This window comes from Anarhichas minor, unplaced genomic scaffold, assembly GCF_050575085.1.
Source record: "Anarhichas minor isolate MPS153535 unplaced genomic scaffold, ASM5057508v1 ptg000027l, whole genome shotgun sequence".
Taxonomy (NCBI): domain Eukaryota; kingdom Metazoa; phylum Chordata; class Actinopteri; order Perciformes; family Anarhichadidae; genus Anarhichas; species Anarhichas minor.
This window is the reverse complement of record NW_027466473.1, coordinates 12020204-12041551: the sequence shown is the minus strand read 5'-3', so window position 1 is coordinate 12041551 and position 21348 is coordinate 12020204. Positions and strand designations below refer to the sequence as shown.

The 21348-nt window shown below is 45.3% G+C and overlaps 2 protein-coding genes across 4 annotated transcripts; one reads left to right on the top strand and one right to left on the bottom strand.

The window, feature by feature from the left end:
• Positions 1-2376: 2376 nt before the first annotated feature.
• On the top strand, positions 2377-6685 carry septin4a (septin 4a). The gene is made up of 11 exons (XM_076101715.1): positions 2377-2782; positions 3412-3508; positions 3866-3952; positions 4122-4245; positions 4449-4583; positions 4737-4854; positions 4962-5063; positions 5151-5247; positions 5401-5563; positions 5885-5987; positions 6061-6685. Exons 1-11 carry the CDS (start codon positions 2378-2380, stop codon positions 6130-6132), a joined length of 1503 nt encoding a protein of 500 aa, XP_075957830.1. The 5' UTR covers position 2377; the 3' UTR covers positions 6133-6685.
• Positions 6686-6742: 57 nt separating this feature from the next.
• On the bottom strand, positions 6743-19649 carry mntb (MAX network transcriptional repressor b). 3 transcript variants are annotated; one of them, XM_076101713.1, is made up of 6 exons: positions 19206-19649; positions 15877-16450; positions 15716-15756; positions 15241-15362; positions 10752-10944; positions 6743-10556 (listed from the first exon to the last, which is right to left on the bottom strand). In XM_076101713.1, the coding sequence occupies exons 1-6, from the start codon at positions 19276-19278 to the stop codon at positions 9748-9750; spliced, it is 1812 nt and encodes a 603-aa protein (XP_075957828.1). In that variant the 5' UTR covers positions 19279-19649; the 3' UTR covers positions 6743-9747. The 3 variants fall into 3 exon arrangements, with proteins under 3 accessions (XP_075957828.1, XP_075957827.1, XP_075957829.1); XM_076101712.1 differs by having other exon boundaries at positions 6743-10559; positions 19206-19624; XM_076101714.1 differs by having other exon boundaries at positions 6743-10559; positions 15241-15352; positions 15715-15756; positions 19206-19619.
• Between the last annotated feature and the right edge of the window lie 1699 nt (positions 19650-21348).

Below are 21348 nucleotides of genomic sequence, written 5' to 3'. Positions count from 1 at the left end.
ACGTGGTACTCTCAGCTGTCAAACTGGCAGCGAGTTGAAGACTCCGGTGACGCGCAATGAGTGCGCGGGTAGAGTGCGCGCAACTCAAGTAGACAGAACCTGTCAATCATCTCACTCGGCAGCCACAGCCCTTACTGGATTTTTTTTTTTTTGTCGGAACATTTAAATTATTGATTGCTGTTGGGATGCAATTTCAATAAATAAAATACAAGAATGTACATATAATATACAATATGTGTATCCACTCAATAGTTTATATAACGTTCTATAAACGACGGTACAAACGTTGCTAAGAGCTAACGTGTCTGAAAACCACTCATACAAGCGGACAGAGGAGAAATTGATTAGCGAATACAGATTCAAAGTGTAGTTTAAAGGTTTCCATGGACTCTTTCAAATATATATATTACCATGAGACTAATTGTTGGGTTGTCTACATCTACGTAACTTCAGGAAGCCAGGGAGAGGTGAGGTTTAACTTTAATCTAGTTATCTTATAGAGCCGAACCGGGGCTAGCTAGCTAGCTAATGCTAGCCTACATGATAGCAGAGGCACACTAAATATTTTTTACACATTTAAACATTTTTATAACAGCTAGCATACTTTTGAGCACAATCATGAAAAATGCAGTAATAGCAGTTATTATTTGTATTTGTATTATCATTATTATTGTCAGTAGTAGTAGTAGCTAGCTGTTAGCATCCTGCACTGAATCACCAGCTGTTAGTACTGAGCCTCCACGCGCTCTCTCTCTCTCTCTCATACTTAACGTCAGAGCGGACTGCACCCGGAGATCAGTGTGTGTGCATGAACCCACGCACACCACATGCCTCATCATACTGTATTAGTTCTTGTGTAGTTTGGTCTTTCGGCATCACTCACATCGTGGTTTTTATTCCAATTTGTCTTCCTCTGATCTGGGGACAGTTTGAGGCAGCAACATGCAGCACATGTCATCTCCAGTCAGGTTCCGCAGCAGCAGCAAGAAAGGTAACTTCGTCTGTAACACATCTAGGTTGCATTACTGATTTGTTTTTACAATAACCGATAGTTTCTGCAATATGAATTGGTCATCCAACAGCAGCCAGAGGTTGTTGTTTTTTTAGGTATTTTGTATGGCACTTATATTTGTTTGCCCTTTATTCAAGAAGAGTAAGTATAGTGCATCAGGAGGATGCTGTGTGTGATATAAACAATGGGAGAACATGTTGTTATAAGCCACTCAGTGTTATGTTCTACTAGCTTAAAGTGTGAATTTTGTTTTAAAGTTTTGAGTATTGATAGCAGGAGCTTATTTATTTCACTTGGACCAACAGCCATACTCTTCTACTCATTATCCAGCTTCTACAAGTCTCTATGCATTTGTATTGTCTTTTTTTTTTTACAAACATTAAATGTTTTCCCTTTTATATTTTCTATCCTCTGCTCAAAAAAGATGCAACTTTCTCAGAAAAGGAGGTAGGACACAATTGTAGAATAGTCTTTAATGATAGTGTTTGTAGCTAGTGTGTGTTTAAGAGTTAAATCTCCAACCCCCACCCTGTCACAGCATTAGAAGCTGGGTTAAGCCTGCTGCAAAGCTTTGTGGGTAATGAGAGCTGACAGGTAGAGGGATGGCAGACGAACCGTGATCAGGCCAGCAGCACTGTGGGCCGTGTTGTTCTGCTGTCTTTGGGCCTCAACAGCACAATGCGAGCCCTGAAATGTGCGTCTCCTGTAAAGCAGGTGTGGAGTCTCGGCTGTGCTAACCGCTCATGACAGCGAGTAGGATTTTTAAAACTACTACTTTATTCTACAGTAAATCCAGTTTGACACTCATGTTTACAGACCTCCAACTCCAGACGGTGTGTTGTTAGTCAACACACCCTGCCTGGACAGATGGATGAAGGCCTCTGTAATGATATAATGGGATCACAAGTCAGGACTAATCGGTGAAGAAAGGATATCCACCACAACAAAAGACACAGAAGACTCATTATGCTCTGTATTCAGAGAGCATGACAGTGACTGTTAGTCAGTTTGTGATACCAATGATGCTATACATACATAGATTAAAGATTATTACATTTCAGTTGAGGGGGAAAGGACTTCCGGTGCTGGATTTGTTTGTGTCCCGCATTGACTAACGACTCTAACTGTAATGTAGTCATAACGTTCTGTGATTACTGAATTAACTACATATTTTAAGGTTTCTGTGCTCTTTTTAGCTCTCTGTCTGTCTTTTACTTTGGCCTCAAGAGTAATCTACTTTCTTATTGTGCCGTCATCTTTCCAAGCAGATCAGTAAATAGGAAAAATAAATCACTCCCCCTTTTAGTTTTGATTAAAAGCGATACTATATTTTTTGAGACTTTCCATCGTACATAAAAATCCATAATGTGCCTCCTGTCACAGTTGTCCAGTCTGTCCATCGAGGACCAGGAGGACACTCAGTTTCCTTTCGCCATGAGGGATCTGCCTCCCATCTCTCAGCCTGGCGACCAGCACCAGGCACCGGACCACCAGGCACCAGTCCACCGTGAGGCGGAGGGAACTGGGACAGCAACCAACGGACTCACCAGCCTCCCCGGGACTCCCCGTCTGCCCCGTGCCGTCTTCTGCAACCCCGCTGGCTCTCCGACAGTCCCCCATAGACCAAGTCGCGTGGGACCAAACGCAGATCTTCAGCTCTTGGCGCTGAGGAGGCAGCTCATCTCTCAGGTGTCTATGGACTGTCCACTCAGCCCGGCGTCTCGTCCACACAGCCCCTGGGGACGCTTTGACCCTTATGACTCTCCAGAGGTGGGTTTCTGTGTGTCAGAAGAAGCCCCTAAGTTACATCATTTCTGTTTTAAATATGGCTGCCCACTCTTAGTCGACCAATCGGTTGTTTTGGTCGTGGTCGTCTAAGATTGCTTTAGTCGATTACTCATTTTTTATGGTGGTTTTGCATGATTCTTTGTGGAGTAACTTAAGTTTTACAGATCTGTCGATAAATCAGCCAATTGATTAGTCGACAAAATCGTGTGAGTAAACTAAACTAAGGATTTGTTTTGTCAAGGACAGCCCTAGTTTTATACATTTCCTAACTTTGTACACGATTCTGAACTCCCACTATGGAGTTCAGAAAACTCTTTGCAGCTGCACTATCAACATAAAGGAAATATAAAGTTAGTTACGGATGTCAGACATTAACTTTCATGTTAAAATCAGTGCTGCATGACGACGTTGTTAACGGGTATTAGACGTGACTTAGGTGGTCTGGCCCCATGATGCTTTGCAGATCATGATGAGGGTCACGTTGTCCAGGTCAGGCCGCTACAGTCATGGTTGTTACCATGACTGTAACATAAAGTAGCATTAGTACTCACTCTCTTAATCCTTACTTATAAACAATATGCACACATTGCGTTTGTGTTTTCATTCTGCAGGATCGGGACAAAGAGTATGTGGGTTTCGCCACGTTGCCCAACCAGGTTCATAGAAAGACGGTGAAGAAAGGATTCGCATTTACGCTTCTGGTGGCGGGTGAGTCCTCCCATATGTCTGCTAACTGGGAACCTTTAACGGGCTGCTATCGTGACAGAATGTAACATCTCTCCTATAACGGGGATTGTATTGCACACTGCAAATCACACCTCCATATACAAACATCTAGAACTTTGGATGTTAAATGAACTGATACAATGCTAAGAAATGCGTTCATCGGTGTAGATTACAGACGCACCTGCTCTGATTTCTACATGTCATCTCGTTTTATGTGTGAAGAAGCACTTCCTGTTTGTTGAAGTAAATCCTTCAGAGGAATACAGACATTGCACACTTGGATGTGGTATGTTACTCGTGCTACTTCAAGAGCTCTGGGTTGTGTCTTTCTCTCTGTAGGGGAGTCTGGCCTCGGTAAATCCACACTCATCAACAGTTTGTTCCTCACGGACCTCTACCAAGACAGGAAGGTTCCCAATGCACAAGGTGAGATTAGGTCTGTTATTTATTTTTGTTAGCTGCCATTTCTGTTGTGCTAATGTTGATGCTGTTACTCCTCTCTGGCCCTGAGGCGTGCGCGTGTTCTTGTGCATGCTTTGCACTCACTGTTAACTCGTTGCCTGCGTAGTTACTTTGCACTTGTATGTGTCCGCAGAACGGATCGATCAAACAGTCGACATCGTAAAACACACCATTAGCATTGAGGAGAAAGGAATCAAAGTGAGGCTCGCCATCATAGACACACCGGGGTTCGGAGACGCTGTCAACGACACAGAAAGGTGGGGGTCATCAACGTGCGCCCGCGGCATGTTTCTCCGCCTTCAAACTCAAAGCAGCTTGACCCGGACGTGACATTTGTTCTGGTGTTAAAGACAGGCCCCGTGATAATGAACCAGACTGCAACTCACGGCATTGCATTTTAAACTGTCAGCTATCCGCCAGGGTTGTTGTTTTACTCACAGATGTTGTATGTCTGCATCAGCTGGAATCCAATAGAAGACTACATCGACCAGCAGTTTGAGCAGTACTTCAGAGACGAGAGCGGGTTGAACAGACGGAACATCCAGGACAACAGAGTCCACTGCTGCCTCTACTTCATCTCTCCAATTGGCCACGGGTACGCTGACGACATGTCTTTACTTCTGCCCACGAGGCTAAACTAGTCAAACAGTACTGCAACAGCCTCACCTAAAAGTTGTTCAATATCTTTTTGGCATGCTCCTGCTTGTGTGCACTAACATACACATGTTTGTTTATTTTGTAACATCAGTCTTCGGCCTCTGGATGTGGCGTGCATGAAGGCTTTGCATAACAAAGTTAACATAGTTCCTGTTGTGGCCAAAGCCGATAGCCTGACACAAGCGGAGGTCGACAGAAAGAAGCTGAAGGTGTGAAATCATTAAACACACGCACGTAATTGAGGAGAAGCTTTATTTTTCATTTCTTGTCTGTTTCTCCTCAAGCGTTATTGTTTCAATGTGTTCACGTACTCTAGATCAGAGAGGAGATCGAGCAGTTTGGGATCAACATCTACCAGTTTCCCGAGTGTGATTCAGATGAGGACGAAGACTTTAAAAGACAGGACCAGATACTCAAGGTTCTTCAGTTGACTCTAATTTTGTTTAAACGTGCCGTCTCATCCAGGGTAAGACTGACAGCGCCTTGTTTTTGATTCTCCCTGCAGGACAGCATCCCATTTGCAGTAATTGGGAGTAATGTGCAGGCGGAGAGTGAGGGTCGCAAGTTCAGGGGTCGTGTCTATCCCTGGGGTGTGGTAGAAGGTAAATTCCTCTTTTGTCTTAGTCAGCTTTTACAGTGTCTTTAGACATTTTGTATTTGGGTGGTTACTTGATTTTGTTCCATGACTTTTGTTCCATTTGATAGCAAAGATAAAAACGGTCTGATCTCGTGTCACGTTGTCGTTGCATGGTCAGTGGAGAACCCGGCTCACTCTGACTTCCTGCTGCTGAGGAACATGCTGGTGAGGACGCACATGCAGGACCTGAAGGATGTGACGGGGGAGACGCACTATGAAAACTACAGAGCCCAGTGCATTCAGAATATGACGCGCATGGTGGTGCAGGAGAAGCAGCGCAGGTGTGTGGAGTCGGGATGCACGCGGACACCGTGGATTGGTTGATTAAACTTCTTTGAGTCAATAAAACTCTGTCTCTGAAGTTGCTTATTTGTGGGCAACCATTAGTTGAGGAACACGAGTCTTGATGATTATTTCACACACTTGCCTTTTACATTGTTGCTTCTAGGAGGAGAGGGGTTTGTTTTACAGGATGTTTTAAAGACAATATAGGCTCTTAAAAAAAGAACAAATCCATGCAGCACATGTGCACACTGATATTTTCTGTGCTGATTAAGCCGGGTGCTCACGCAGGTTCTTCTTTGTGTGACTATGGGTCTTAGTTTGCGTGAGAAGCATGGAGAGCAGAGTGAGGCCGATTTTCCTCTGCCGCTGGCTCCCCCCGACTCTCAGACGGAAAGAATCCTCTTTGAGAAAGACGAAGAGGTACGTTTCTCTCGTTCATTCACTCGGCCACAGTGACGTTATCACCACTCACCTCATTTATCCCCCTCTGTAGCTGAGGAGGATGCAGGAGGTGCTGGAGAGGGTCCAGGAGCACATGCAGCACAGCCAGAGAGGTGGTTTCTGAAGAGGAGGAGACGAAGGAGGAGCGCCCAGGAACACAGAGGAGACCCCGTCTACAATGCATGAGCAAAAAGAGATGAACTTGTATGAAAATCAAAGTAGCGACGTTGAGGTTGTCTGTCCCCCCAAAAAATAACAAACAAGTGAACTTTAGACGAAGTATAAAGACGCAGCCTCTCAAACTCCTGCGCATGTTTGCTTACCTGCAGCCAGGAGATGTTCCAGACTTCAGCAGGTCAACACTGGCTCACAGGTGGATCGATTCTGTGATTTTCTTCATTCTTCATCCTAAAATGACGATCATCATATGTCTTCATCCGGAGACAATAGTTACCTTTGTTCCATTAATGTGTTCCAGGACTGCAACTTGAGTAGTAACCTTGATAAGCATGTAACAGTCATCTAGGGGTCTTTGTAGTCATGTTGAAGTTGGGTTTTGAATTTGTAAACAGCATTTTTCATGTTTATTACCTGTGAGTTACTTGTATTTTCTATCTTTTTGTATTTTTAATCTCATTCTTTTCGTAAAGACAAGTAAAAAAATGTTTTAAAAAGCTTTCCAACTGCAGTTTGTCTTTTTTTCACACAAGACCAATAAATACAGGAGCAACATGTGTAGTAAATGTAATAAGATTTATTAAGAATCTTTATTATTTCATCAGCATAATTCTTCATTAATATGTTTTATTCATTATCATCATTGTTATCTTAAACAGTGGACAGTTAGATCTAAAAGGCAGCCCAAAGTGTACAGGCGATATATAACTTAAAACTTTCTCCATAGGGAAAACATGTTTTTATATTCATATATAATATCAATGTAGCATGAGGTCCAAGATCCTGCCCACGTCATACAGTATTGTACATGGTCCCAAAAATAAACAGAAAAACAAAAAACGTTTAAACAAAAGAAACTAAAAGGGCAATCTACATGCAAAACAAAAAGAAACGAGCATTTAAAATGTTAAGATGCATACACTCATATGCCAAAACGTGCATACCATCACAAGTTCACAAATCTCTCGTACGTAAATACAAATATTACAAAAAAGTCAAATCGAATATTAGACATGTTATCAAGAAAAGAGCAACAACTTTTTTTGATTTTTTACTTTTTCCACTCCACATCTCAGTCCAACTCACAAAATGGAAAACTTAGAAACATTAAAAAAAACCCAGTCATGACAGTAAATCTTTGTCTCTTCCATTCGCTCGACGTGTTCGTGTTTTGCCAGAGTTGTCACAGTGTTCAGGAAAACTGAGTATAGGCACACACGATAGCATTCAAACAGGCTCATACCATAAATCGCCTCTGTGTAAAAAAATATCTTGCTTGCTACACACACTCTCTCACACACACACACACACTCCATCATGCACAGGGCAAACTGTAGAACCAACAAACGGAGCCATGCTACAGGTACAGTAGGATTAACTATAGTACAGATTATAAAACATATTGAATACAGTCACATATAGACATAACGTACAGAAACAGCAGAAGAGGCGACGTCGACTACGAACACATACGACGATGGGAGATTTCATGGTGTGACATGTATAGGCTGGCAAGAAGGCTGTGAGGCCATGAACGTTTTGAGTGTGTGCACATGAACATGAACACACACACACACACACACACACACACACACACACACACACACACACACACACACACACACACACACACACACACACACACACACACACACACACACACACACACACACACACACACACACACACACACACACACACACACACACACACACACACACACACACACACACAAAAGAAAAGTGGGTGTCACAACACATTTTCCTTGTTTGTAATGGAAACATATTCTTTCAGAGGATTTGGCGTAATGTTTCATAATGTTTCATATCGTTTGTTGTCAAAAATAAATGTCATGTCGCTGCCAAATTATTCTTCACAAAACTGCAATATGTGAATTGTTTTTTAGGCCTGAAAACGATACTTTTTCCAGTCTTTTTAACTTTCTTTTGTGCTGTATCCCAATTGTTTAACGAGACAAATGTATGTCACCTTGTTTGACGAGTAAAAATCTTAACTCAAGGTCCATTTACTACCCTTCTGGAGTTTCATCCACACCTCCCAATCTTACAATCTTCTCAGCAGTTTGAGTTACTCAGGCGACCGTATGGGATATAATGCAGGACACAACTTCTTGAGTTAAGATTTCCTTTCTTTTCTTTCAAGGTAAAGAGGGAACTCTTACACTCAACATGTCTCATCGTAGATTTTAAAAGCCTGTGCAGGAAGTTTGTGTTGTGCCGCAGGTGTGTGTGTGTGTGTGTGTGACATCAGAATGAGGTCTGGGATGAGGCAGCAGAGGGAGCTGTTGCATTAGAGTGAAGAGGACCATGGCCCTACAGGAACACCTGTCACTGAATGTTTTGAGAGCAGCTGTAGAGGAGGTTTTTTTTCCAGTCTTTCACATTAAACTCACAACACAAATTTGAGGCATTTGGGATAATGTAGAGTCTTGTTCAGCATCGTGTCAAAACAGTCTATAACAATGTATATTTCAACTGACTGCATTCAGTACTTTCTCATCCTAACTCATAAGTCGTCAACAGGCCGGTATGCTTCTGTACGTTAAGCAAACTAAGCAATCATTGCCCAAATTCTGCCCCTTTAACCCTGCCGATCATATCTGGAGTTGCTCCGTATTTAATAACAGAGACGTAGTGGATAAAAAAAACTCCATTGTTGAATGGGACACTTGTGACCAAACTTGAGGTCTTTTTTTTTTTTTTTTTTCTTTCTTAAACTGTAGATCTGGTTGTATTATTGCACTGTTCAGGCTTTTTCTTAAACTATTTGCAAGGTGTGTGGTGCCAAGTGGAGTGGCAAGGAACCCTGATTTGGAGGTAAATGGAGAAGGTTTAACAGTCACATCGAGGAGCAAGAACTGGATGCAATAAACATGAGTTAAAAGTGAAAAAGTGAAGAACTGCATCAGAAACTGACAACGCTTTAGCTCTATTAAGCCAACTATGTAACGTGAGCTACTTTCCACCGGTCTGTAATTCATTAGGAGCTCCTCCTGCTCTCAAACACATCAGTGACATTATTCCACGTGACGTCATGATTACGAGTATAAAAAAAACGGGCACATATTGAATCACCAACAGTCCAACGACAAACAACTCTCTTTCCCTCGATGAGTGGATGAATCGTTAAGGTAAATCCTTGATGCCTGAGTGTGAACTGAGCTTATTATGTTAGTGCTTCTGGTTGGAAAGGAAGGAGAGGAGAAAAGGAAAGGAAGGAGAGAAGTAGGAAGGAAGGTAGAACAGAGTTCCTGTCTTTGCAGCGCAGACAAATGTCTTATTTTTTCACAAACAATGGCCTGACCCACTGACTGCTTTAATGTTATTGTTCACAAACTAACAGAGCTGTGACCAAAATATCTCCGGAGATTTTCCATCACAAGTTGTCCAAAAAAAACAACTGATGTTTTTCTTTTGTCAATTTCTGTGTGCCAGAGATTCTCTGCAGTTGATTATTGATAGGAGTATAAAAAACGCATCCAGAAGGTCTGAATCTTTCTCTCCTTCAACCGACAGCCCCACGTCTACGTTGTGTTTTACCTTCAGGCCAGTTTGAGCGTGCCGACGGGGAAGGTTGGGACTGTAACCATGGTGACAGGGTTGAGGACGGCGGCCTGTCCGACCAACTGAGGGAGGGGGGCCAGCACGGCGGTGGGTTTCCCTAGCGACGGGCTCCCCTGGCTGATCACGGCCGCACTGTTCATCTGGGCTCCGTTAGTGTTGGCTTGAGGATTGGCCTGGACGTGCGGCAGGGCGTGATGGGTGAAGGTGTGCGTGATGTGGCCCACCATGGTGGGCTGGGACACAGACACGCCCTGGGGGTAGAGAGTCGGGAGGTGGGATTGGAGGGGGCCTCCCAGATGAGCCACCGGGTGGACGGTGATGTGTCCGATGGGCTGGGCGGCCATCGGCTGGTGAGCGGCGGAAGCCGGCGCCGCCGCCGCCGCCATCGGCTGATGGATGGAGGAGATGGGGCCGGGCGACGGGGCGATGTGCGTTAGATGCTTGTGACTCGCCGGCAGGCTGTGATTGACAGCCTGGATGACCGACGGGTGGGACACGGCAGCGTGAGCGATCACGGTGGACTGCATCTGCATCGCCGGGGGGTGAATGGGATGGGCAGGCTGCGGAGGGGGCGGACCCGGAGCAGGTGCGATGGCGTGAGGAGGAGCGGAGGAGGAGGAGGGCACGTTCAGGACTCCAGAAAGAGGCAGGGTGGCGTGCTGGATCGACAGGTGATGGTTGAGGAGCGGCTGGGCTTGTAAGATGGGAGGTGGCGGTTTGGGGAGCGACGCGAGAGCGGGAGGAGCAAGGACGTCCTCGTCGATGTCCTGCTCAAAGTTGTCTTCTCCTTCTGGGGACCAGAGAGGAAACCGTTAGTCACCATGGAACCATCCACAAAGTGTGTACATGAAGGCTTATGTAAATATGTGTGTGCGACGTAAAACCATCATGTTAGCACATGTGTGTGTAAATTTGAAGATCTGATATATACGAGACTGATCAGTGCATCTCTTCTGCGAGTCGCCGCATCTCATCCCTGTACCTGAGGCGGTGGAGGTGGAGGCCTGGTCGTCCTCCGGCTGGATGGTCTGACGGAGGACTCGGTCGATCTCCATCACGTCCATGCATTGGCTGAGCTCGTTCTTCAACTCGGCCAGCCGCTGCTGCGTCGCGATCTTCTCTCTGGCCAAGCGCTCCATCTCGTGCTCATACTCCTTCTCCTTACGCTTCAAAGTCTACCAGAGGAGATACGGACGGCACGGAAGATTAGGATCACGAGCACGTCTGAAAACACTGGAGAATAAATTCTCACAGACAATCACAGTATAATTAAGAAATGAAGACTGGTACGTTGCTGGCACATGTACTGTATTAATTCTCAAATAAAAGGCTGTCACAATGGTTCATATTATCATGTAAGTTCTGCATGCGAGTTTCTCTAGAACAATAAATTAGTCCTCACTCACATCATTTGTTCTGTTCATTTGATGTGTTTTTCCTTCGGTGTTAGAAGTTAAAAGTAGTTTTCAATAAAAGCCTTTGAGGGGAGCAGCGGGATTATGCCCCATGAAATACTGGCCATGTGTTAATGTGAAACAGATGGAGGAGTGTTGGAATATTAGTGTGAGTTTGCATTAATAGCCAACACCAGCAACAGCAGATTAAGACGGAAAACAGGAGCAGATTATAAAACAAGGAAATAAAATATACTTTTAACAACAGGGGGAAATAAATAACGTGTTCTGTCCGAGGCCGTTATTACTACTAGAATGCACCTTACGTACAGGCTATGAAGCCAGAGGTAGTTTTAAATCTTTTAAAGAACTGTCATTGCAACAGAAAAGAGAATTAAGACATTTTTTTTTTTTTGTCTGTGCACTCTCGGCCACTCCCACATTTCTCCCAGCTTGCACAATCCTGAAACAAAATGTTCCCCACGCTCTCAGTTTCATACACCAGAAGGAAGCCACGCACGCAAATTCAAGCATGTTCGCACTGCTTTTGTTGCTGGTAATCTACCTAAGCTCCTCCCATTTCCTGGATATCATGCTTGTTTTTCGAGACGACGGGGTCAGAGCAGGAGTCATCGTTTTATTACCACCAATCACTCAAGTTTGCCACCATCCCAGCAGTTCTGATGTGAATGGATTACTTTAGCCTGAACATTACAGTCATTACACTTGATTCTGAGCACAGCGCTGCCATGCGCTGAGCTGCATGTGTGTTTTTATAGATTTACAAATGAAACAAGGAAGACAAACACAGCAGTAGACACAAAAAGACTACACAAAAAGATTTATAAAGAGCCCTTCCGGTCCTAGCATGTGGCCAATGTGACCCAGTTTATGTGTGGGTCAGCTGATGCATGAGCACCAGTATGACAGGATAAGGACATTAACAGATTACTAGGCAGGAATGAGGGGGAGAGAGGAGGAGGGAGAGAGAGGGGGGGGGAGGAAAATTGTGGGGGGGTGTAAAGAAGGGCGTCGAGAGGTGGGACAGGACGGGCTAATGTTGGTTACCAGAAACAGAAACCATTCAAATGCTGGTAAGCTTTTACTGGTTCACTGCATTACCATAAATAAATATCCAGCTGTTGAATGCTCAACACTGTTAGAACAGTCTCCTGTCCTGCTGGTGCAACCAGAAGAGAAGATGAAGGACGGAGATGCGAGACCGGGGACATGAAATAAGCACATGGAGGACACATGATCCCACTACAGGAGACTCACCTCAGTGAGCACGAGCTGGTTGCTCTCTGCAGGCATGCGATGACCTCACCGCTCCCAACCCAAAACTCACAGCGACCGGTCTAGACCTGGTGAACTGTGAGGTCACGAGTGACAGGGAGGTTTGGGAACCACAGCCAATCAGATCGAGGCCGTGTCACATTTACTGAAAAAGTAATTCCAGCTGCTTCGTGCCTGTTATTTCATGTCTGATCCATCTGTATTGTGTGCACACTCACTGAATAATGAACATCGTGCCTCTACCACTGGTTGTTTATGTGCTACATGTGCACCCATGAACATCACGTCAAAGGTCTTAAAACCCAGACACCATTAGGCCTGCAGCACATCACCAAGGAAACAGCTGTCACCCATAGCAGTTTCCTTGGCAACCTCATCCGTGAGGATTTGGCTGCTTGAGCAGCAGTTTGTATAAAAAAAACAAAAAAAAAACACAAGGAGCTATCTAATTGGGTGAAGCATGGAGGTAATTACATAAAAGGAGTGATGTGACTGGTTGGTTGCCAGTCGGGGGCTTCAGAACACCCCCCCCCCCCCCCCTCCCCCTCCCCCTCTACACTTCCACCCCACACCTTCATCCATCGCTCCCTCGACACCATTCCCTCCTTTTACCCCTCCTCCCCCGATTCATCTATACCTCCTTCATCCTTCCTCTTCCAAGATGTCCTCCCTAAGAGAAAAGAGGTGAAGATGACTCAAGCGTGCTGATATTTGGCCTGAAGAAGGTGTCTTAATCACACATCTGTGTGGACGTGTGGTTTTCACACGGTTGCTATGAGGTTAAGGCAGACAACAAGTCTGTGACAGGAGGAGCCATTGACAAAAGACCAATATAACAAGAGTTTGATTGTTTTTTTACATCACACACACACACCTGTGCAGACAGACATGGATTACCAGACTACTGTGGCCACCTGCTGCCTTTTGCGATGGTTACCAGGAGACAGCGGGGAGAAACAGGCCGAGAAGGACCGAGGTGTAGAGAAGAAAAGGCCGAGACAGACGGGGTTTTATAAGACAAAGCAAATCGGACACAGCTGTCGCAAATCGGCACCTCCTCCATGGAAACACGGCTGTAGCCGGCACCTATCACGGTCTCTCCGCAGTCTAGAGGTGCAGAGCAGATCGGAGTGGGTGGGCGACGGTGACGTCACCAGGCTTGCGCTAGCCATGTGCTCAGATCTCACATGGCTCAGGGAGAGGGAGGGGAGGGGAGGAGGGAGGTTTACACGAGGAGAAGCACCGAGAGAGAGGAGGGGAAAAGGAGGGGGCGAGCCACTCGTCTACAATAAAACTGATTATATTCTAGATTAGAGGAGAAATACACAGAGCAAGAGATAGACAATCAGCTAGAAGCAGTTTGGGATTAGTGCAGCGGTGTAAGCTGGTTTTGGTAAATAATTCTGTGTTATTGACTTTCAGTAGAATCATATTGTGTTCACATCAACAAATTGTGTTATTATTTTACACAAGGCTGTAGTCCAAATCAAAGATTCCAGGTTAAACACAAAGATTAGATTTGACATGTGAAGCGTTTTGTTAGATGTGATGAAGTTGAGGGAGTGAAACAAATCATTGGGTTTTTCATGTGATTTCCTTGATATTGAATATTCCTTTAAATATTGTGTGTATTTCCCCACTAACCAGTGTCTGTGCGACAGTGCGGGCTGAGGGAGCTACTGCCAGCCACTGTGTGGTACCGACTGGTAGCTGTGTGGATACCCAGACTGCAACTAATGATTATTTGTACCATTTAATTATTCCACTTATTACATTTTTACAAAAGAGAGAAGAGGAGCTAACCCTCACATTTGAGTCGATGTAGTAACTCAATGTTTGACATCTATGCTCGATAAATCAATATGCTATCAAATCTGTTGATGATTAACTGTCGACCGACTAACTGATCAACTGTTTCAGCGCTAGTAGGTCCTATCAACAATGTTGCCGTTTGTTTTTGTGGCTGATGAATAGTGACCCGTCTTCTGTAAACCTTCTTTACAACACATGGAAACCTTAACCACACTGTATGGATCAGCAGCATCATGTCAAAGAGTCCAATCCTTATCTGTTGTGCTCCCTGCTGGCTGGCCATCGACTTTGAAGCCAGTCTTATTTTGAACAAGTTCTTCCATCTCGTGGCCTAATTTAGCTCCTTTCCACCGACTCCCGACGGCATATTCCACTGAACTCTAAATCGTGAAGCTTCTACTCCACTAAAAAAAAAAAAAAAAAAGGAGCCACTGAATCTGGCTCCAGGCTGCCATTCATTTCTGCCACAGTGCAGAAGTCCTCCCTCTTCTAAAAACCCACCTCTCCAGGCTACACCGTTCCCTCCCACACACACACACACACACACACACACACCACCCGCAGCAATGCAATGCTACTTCTCCACCCAACTCCCCCCAAAAATGTTACTCCTTTATTCTTTAGTTATTTAGTTCTTGGGAGAACCAGAGCCTTTTCTGTAACACACTTCATGACACTATATGACTAGAAGATGGAGTTACACAACACTTGATAGAAATGTCAATTAAATACACAAAAAAAAGGGGCTAAATGGCGAACAAACAAGCATCGTTTATCAATTGCAGGGGAGCAAAGCCTGAGCTGTACCTTGAGCTGAACCGATCCGTTCGAGACCGGAGAAAGATGAAAACAATAAGATGACAAAACAAGCAGCGAGCAGCACCCAGAATAATGTGTCGCACCAGTGTATGTTAAGGCTTTCAGCCTTTTCCATGCCGGGAAAGCTGAGAAAATGTGTTGAAACTCTACCTGTATGTAACGCAAAGCGCTGCGGAGCACACTGAGGTTGGAGGTTTTCTTCTCATCAACATTTGGAACGTTCTTCTTCAGCATCTCAAAACACTCTTTGAGGTGTGCTCGCCTGAAGGGCCAAGAGTCAGAAACGAGAAAGGGTCAAACTTTTTGATATGGTTGTCATCAGCTTACTGTCTTGGAGAGTATTCACCATCAATTAGCAAAAGCTTGAGAGTTTAACCAAGTTGCGGTCATCAAAAAGAGACCTCATGACTCCAATTTTACATGCTTGAGACGGACTTCATGGTTTTGCATGGGTTGAGGAAATGTCATTACTTTTGGGCTGATGAAACTCTTTCACGACAAACGTGATAAAAACACAAAACTTTGTGAGAACGTGGTGGTCAAGATAAAACAAACATGGCTGCTTTCCTTTATTTATGATGAGATGAGACCAACAACAACAACAAGTAGTTTATTATGACTAACCTGTTCTTCTCCAGTTTATTATGCACCTCTCTGGTCCCCGCTCTGGAAACACAAAATAAATCATCAATACAACCATAAACCAACGTACACTTTTTAACACACACACACACACACACACACACACACACACACACACACACACACACACGCACACAAACTGACCCTCCTGGTCTCCTCTTCCCTTCCATCCCCCTCAGGTCCTCCATCGTCACTCCGTTAGGCCGCGGCTGAGCTGAAGGTGAAAGTTGATGGGGGACCAGTGCATGTAGAGAGCCAGATCCATTAGTGCTGATGGAGGCCGAGTACTGAATCTGAACCTCGGGCTTTACACCAATGAGCTGCGGACTGGTCTCTACCTTAATCTGGTGAGTGCACAACAGGTGAGGAGAGGGCGGCTGATGCTGCTGCTGCTGCTGCTGCGGGGGGGAGGAAGCCATCTTGACTGGCAGTGAGCCGTTGAACGACGTTGCTGCCGCCACCGCAATCTGCGTTGCAAGCGGAAAAGGCGGGACAGAGGGTGTCGCGGTGACAACTGGGACCATTGGGATGACAGTGATGGGGACTTGAGGAGGTGGGAGAGAGGGGGGAGGCGGGTGGTGCGGCTGTTGGCGGTGAGTGTCATGGCCCCAAGTAACGTGGTTGGCTCTGATTGGCTGAGACAGCGCCGTCACAAGTTCCGCGCGCCGCGACTCTGCCTCCCGGTTGATGAGCTCCGTCTCTCTGCGCTGCTCCTCTTCTGTGTGGAGGCGGGAAAAGAAGACGTACAAATGAGGACAGAGGATAAGAGTGGTTGGAAGAGGAGTTCAGATTTAAGATAAAATCATAAATCTGCCTTTCATACCCTAACAGACATTATGCAACGACACGGATGCACAGACACACAAACGTCCATACTTACTGGACATCACCAATAACTTATAATTTATCAACATCAGACGAATGATGTAAAGGTTTAGTCTTCACACACACACACACACACAGAATGATGTCATCAGGCAATTGGATCGTGGGGAGGGGGAAATAATCAGAGAAATCAAGTCTGCATCCGTTGCTGACTGGAGAGAACCCCCCCCCCCCCCCCCCCCCCCCCCTCTGTCTGTCTGCGCCGTGATTGGACCGTCCCAGCTCCGAGCATGCTGGGTTACGTCAGGCTCGTCTGACCAGCAGCATAAGGATTGATGTCAAGGAGCCACTCTGCTGGTCAACATATAAATTAAGCTTCGTTGCAAACAAAAAAAGAAAAGACCAAAAATTGAATCACACTCACACTCACACTCACACACTGTAAATGCTGTGAGTGAGTAGTTATTGCACACCGCACCAGGCCGACTGTGGAAAGCCCTCTGTCACTATGGAAACGGCAGCATTAGAAACAGACGATCCCAGGGATTCCTCAAATCTGCACGACGCCAACACACTGCCCACCCATCTCCACCATTACAGAGGAAATAGAGACACCACATGGCAACATGCCTGGCTGCCTGTTAAGTAATACTTTCAGTTCTTCTCCACGTGGAACTGCAAACCTCTGAGGACGCAATCCTCCTCTCACCTGCCGGCCTTCTTCACCTCGGAGAAGTGTGATGTACGTGCCTTAAAAATATCACTCATGTCGGGGTTTTAATTTGTGGGATTTGTCAACAATTGAGTTGTCTATTAATAGGGCTTCCTCGGAGTAGAGATCTGAGCTCCTGAATTATTCATGAGCTCACATCTCTTCTTGCTGAGCAGTGGAAGTACAACTCCCTCTTTGGGAAGCACTACGCTTGGTTTAAAGTCGGACCGCATGGGATATCATCGTAGTACCTAGAGCTGAAATCAAACGCCACTCATTCTGTGGTTTCTGATTTTAAATTAATCAAGAAAAGAATCATTTGTTGCAGCCGTAATCGTATAATTCCAGATATTTATTCTATCCAGACGCTGAGACACAAACTAAGAGAAAGTCTCTGCTTTACAGTCATGTAGAGTTTAGCCTCCTGTCATGTATAGCAGGTCAACACCGTTCATTGCTTGAGATTTTGCATACGCGTCCCATATTTTGATACACATGAATATTTAAAAAATACCTTTATGAGACCATGATTAGTGCAACTGTATTGCTTGGTTCTAGTTATAAAGGATACACTGGTGTTATAGTACAGTTGTTGTTTTAGTTTGCAAATAGGACACACACAAAAAAATCTAAATTTGACACAGAGGGGCCAAGTAGCAGAAGTCAAAAATAACGTCCAACATACTGACCTATGTTGACATTTACTGGTGTATACAAAAAACTTTATTTTTTAACTTTTGTAGTACAATCCACATATACTGTGCTATGAGTTGGCAAGTGCACCCAAACGTAAATATAAGTTATGCATTGAGAGGCTGGGTCTCTTTCTCTCTCTCTGACCCGCCACTGTCAGTAGACTGAATGGGAAGGGCGGGGACGAGGAGTGCGTGCGTGCGTGCGCGTAGGTGTGTATCTAGAAGAGGAGGGGGGGGGGGGGGGGGACGTGTGCACGTGGTCGTTGTGGGCGGATCCTAGCACGCGGTAGGGTAAGTATGCGGGGGGAAGGGGGTTGATTTGTCAGACACGTCATCAGAGGGGAGAAACACGAGAAAAGCACCCCCCCCCCCCCAGCGAGTCACGGTTCTTTACCTCGACTGACTCATCGTGTCTTAATAAATTAATATAAGGAACGCAAACAAATAGTCTAAAATGCTCGCACGCTCGCATGCAGATAAACAAAAAAAGGGAGGTGGTGAGCGCGTGAGGGGCCCGCCCCAGTGTGTGTGTGTGTGTGTCACAAGATAGCTGAGCAATGTCAGGGTATTATGTAAAGAGCAGAGCTCTGCTCGACACCGCCCTGCTAAGGCTCGACGGGCAAGAAAAAGGGGAAAAAGAAATGGGGCAAATCGATTGTAAGAGCTTATTTGTAGCAGATATGTGAACCTCTGTTGGAAACGAGCACTCATTTTAGATTTGGGGGGTGGAAACACGTGTATTTGAGCTTTTACATGTCTATGCACTGCCATAAACTGCACACCATACAGCGAGATACTACATGACAAAGATACAACAGATAAATGGACCACGGTTACTGACAGGAACTCTTCACACACATGTACGCACACGCATGTACGGAGAGTCACTAGTGTTCAAACTGTCACACACACACACGCATACACACACACCGCGAGCGCGCAAAGTAGTTCCGAAAACAAGTTTGACCGTTTCCGCATTAGGGGAAGACACATATGTGCAACAATTAGCGACTCGGGATGCGCAGATAGTTTGCAGGGACTTCAGACTTTTTTTTTTTTTTTTTTTTTGCATGAACAAAAACTGCAGACGCTTCCGTTCATCATAGGCGGGTCGGTTGAAAATGCAAGCCCCGGTCGCCGATAGTAACGGGATACGGTCCCCCCCTAAAAACGCAGTTTAGGATGTAGCCCGCACTGTCACGTACGATCCGCGCGATGCACCAGTCTGCTGTTGAACTCACCACGTGTGATCTGTTGTTGCTGGGCTTGCCATTCCAGAAATCTGGCCGCCTCCAAAAGTGTGTCGATGCTCATTGCGCGTAAAACCCTCACGACAGGCGACCCGGTGGCTCGGGACGGAAGGAGGAAAAAGACCGAGAGGGTTAGGTAGGCAGTGTCCCGGTAGGAAGCGCTGTGTGCACGGTTCACACCCACAGGCCCGAGCTTCTCGTCCCCCGTGTGTTGCTCCTGAAACCAGACGGTCGATTTTTAATCCGGCCGAACGGAAAGTAGATCCTCGCATACGTTAAAAAAAAAAAAAATAGGATTGCAACAAGATGGCGATGCGAGCACGGGAATACACACAACAAGGCGAGTCGTGTTCTCGTTAGGGCCCGCCCTCCCAGATTCCTGCCCCGCCCTGTTACTACGGCCTCTGACAAAACCCGGCGACCACATCACTCCCTCCGACTCCGCGCTGTCGTCTAAGCGCTAACCTTTAGCTCTCTCAAATCACGTCAAACTTTACATTAAAACTATCTAAACCTCTGTTAAAAAAAACCTGGATCAAAAAGGGGTCACGGTGTACTCGCGGACCTCCGTGGGAGTCGAGAAAGAGATGTCCGCTCCATGTAACCGAAGCTCCGTGTTTTCGTCCTCGCCGCTGGCCCGCAGCGCATGAAGAACAATCAGTCGCCGGAGAGCCAATCAGCGCTCAGAACAACAAGGCATGGTGCTGGTCCACATGGGCACCCGCCCGGCCCGAGCGCGGCTCATTTGCATGGCGAGAGCGTGACTGGCCACCCTGCTGTCTCGGGATCAGAGATGTCAATCAAACGACGAGGGGCGGGGCTTACTAGTGACCGCGTGTGATACTGAGGACAGGCAGCCGACCAAAATGAGCGGTTGTCAATATTATTATTCAGTTGGTTGATGTTTAAGCCTCATGTAGCAACCATAGTAATACGTTAACAAGTTTAAGCAATTAAATACAAACAAGGATTTATTTTCTCCCCATAAATTCTTCAATTTTACAATTAAAATAGTGTGTGGGGTATTGACACGAACGTGGTTTTATTAAATTGTCCCAGATAATGTGTAGAAGCATATATTGAGATCAACATTTAGATTAACAGCTATTATGAGATTATAGGCTGCTGAATTTACAAAACATAAAGCAGATATATTTTAGTCTCTCTTTTCTTTTAAGGAAATACATAAATAATTTTACATTTCCCTTGCCACCTAAAAATAATTGACATTAAGTGACAACCAAAAGACCGTAAGGATATGTCTCAATGAGAACTTGCAGTTTCTTATTTGTTATTTACCTCTCTCTCTCTTTTATGATGTCATTCGTTTCACTTTACCTTTCGTTTCAGTTTACTGCATCTCTTTTACAGATTTTTTTCAACTCACACCCACTGTTTCAGTCTCACACACTGAAAAAATATTTAGCATCACAAGCATTTCCTCTCTTTTTTTATTTCCATCTGGTGTGGTGCATGTGGTCTACTTATGTTGCATATTGCGATGCTGTGACCAATGATGGATGTGTTCTGATGATGTGGTAGTTTGTGCAATATATCTGCCTCAGGGGGAAATAAAATCTCAGTGTTATGATTAATGGTTCATGTTACAGTGATGTGTTTGTCTACATATGTATACAGATGCATGTATGTAGTGTACGTGTTGCTGCACGGTAACAGTCTTTGATTGGACACCGCTCAGTCTTATATATCCCTTAACATCACAGGTTCCCGACCGTCTCAGCCAATCAAAACAGCAGATCAGAAGAGCATAAGAGCTGCCTCCGCCATGCGTACATACAAACCTACTCACACCGCTTTAGACTGTCAAACCATTAGCTGGCCAGGTTTGAATTTAAACAACTGTAATGCAAGATGTAAAGTGTGCGTGTGTGTGAGTGGGAGAGTCAACAGGCTGTATTGCAGGGTGGATGACACAAAATTAATTAGGCAGAAAAGGGGGAGAAGGGAGAGAATAGGGAGAAGAGAGCTGCTGCACATGGTAAGCACATGAGCTGCAAGAAAACAAGTCCATAGGGATGTTATGCATATACAGAGGAGGAGGAGGAGGAGAGGGGTGGCTTGGAGAAACAGTGAGGTGGGAGGGACGTGAGGCAGAGATGGGGCTGACCCAGTT

Coding starts and splice junctions, on each gene's coding strand:
- septin4a (XM_076101715.1), top strand. CDS start 2,378: ATGTGCCTCCTGTCACAGTTGTCCAGTCTGTCCATCGAGGACCAGGAG. Junction 3,509..3,865: donor ATTTACGCTTCTGGTGGCGG/GTGAGTCCTCCC, acceptor TTCTCTCTGTAG/GGGAGTCTGGCCTCGGTAAA. Junction 4,246..4,448: donor GCTGTCAACGACACAGAAAG/GTGGGGGTCATC, acceptor TGTCTGCATCAG/CTGGAATCCAATAGAAGACT.
- mntb (XM_076101712.1), bottom strand. CDS start 19,278: ATGAGCATCGACACACTTTTGGAGGCGGCCAGATTTCTGGAATGGCAA. Junction 16,451..19,205: donor GCAACAACAGATCACACGTG/GTGAGTTCAACA, acceptor GCCTCCACACAG/AAGAGGAGCAGCGCAGAGAG. Junction 15,757..15,876: donor GGGAAGAGGAGACCAGGAGG/GTCAGTTTGTGT, acceptor TTGTGTTTCCAG/AGCGGGGACCAGAGAGGTGC.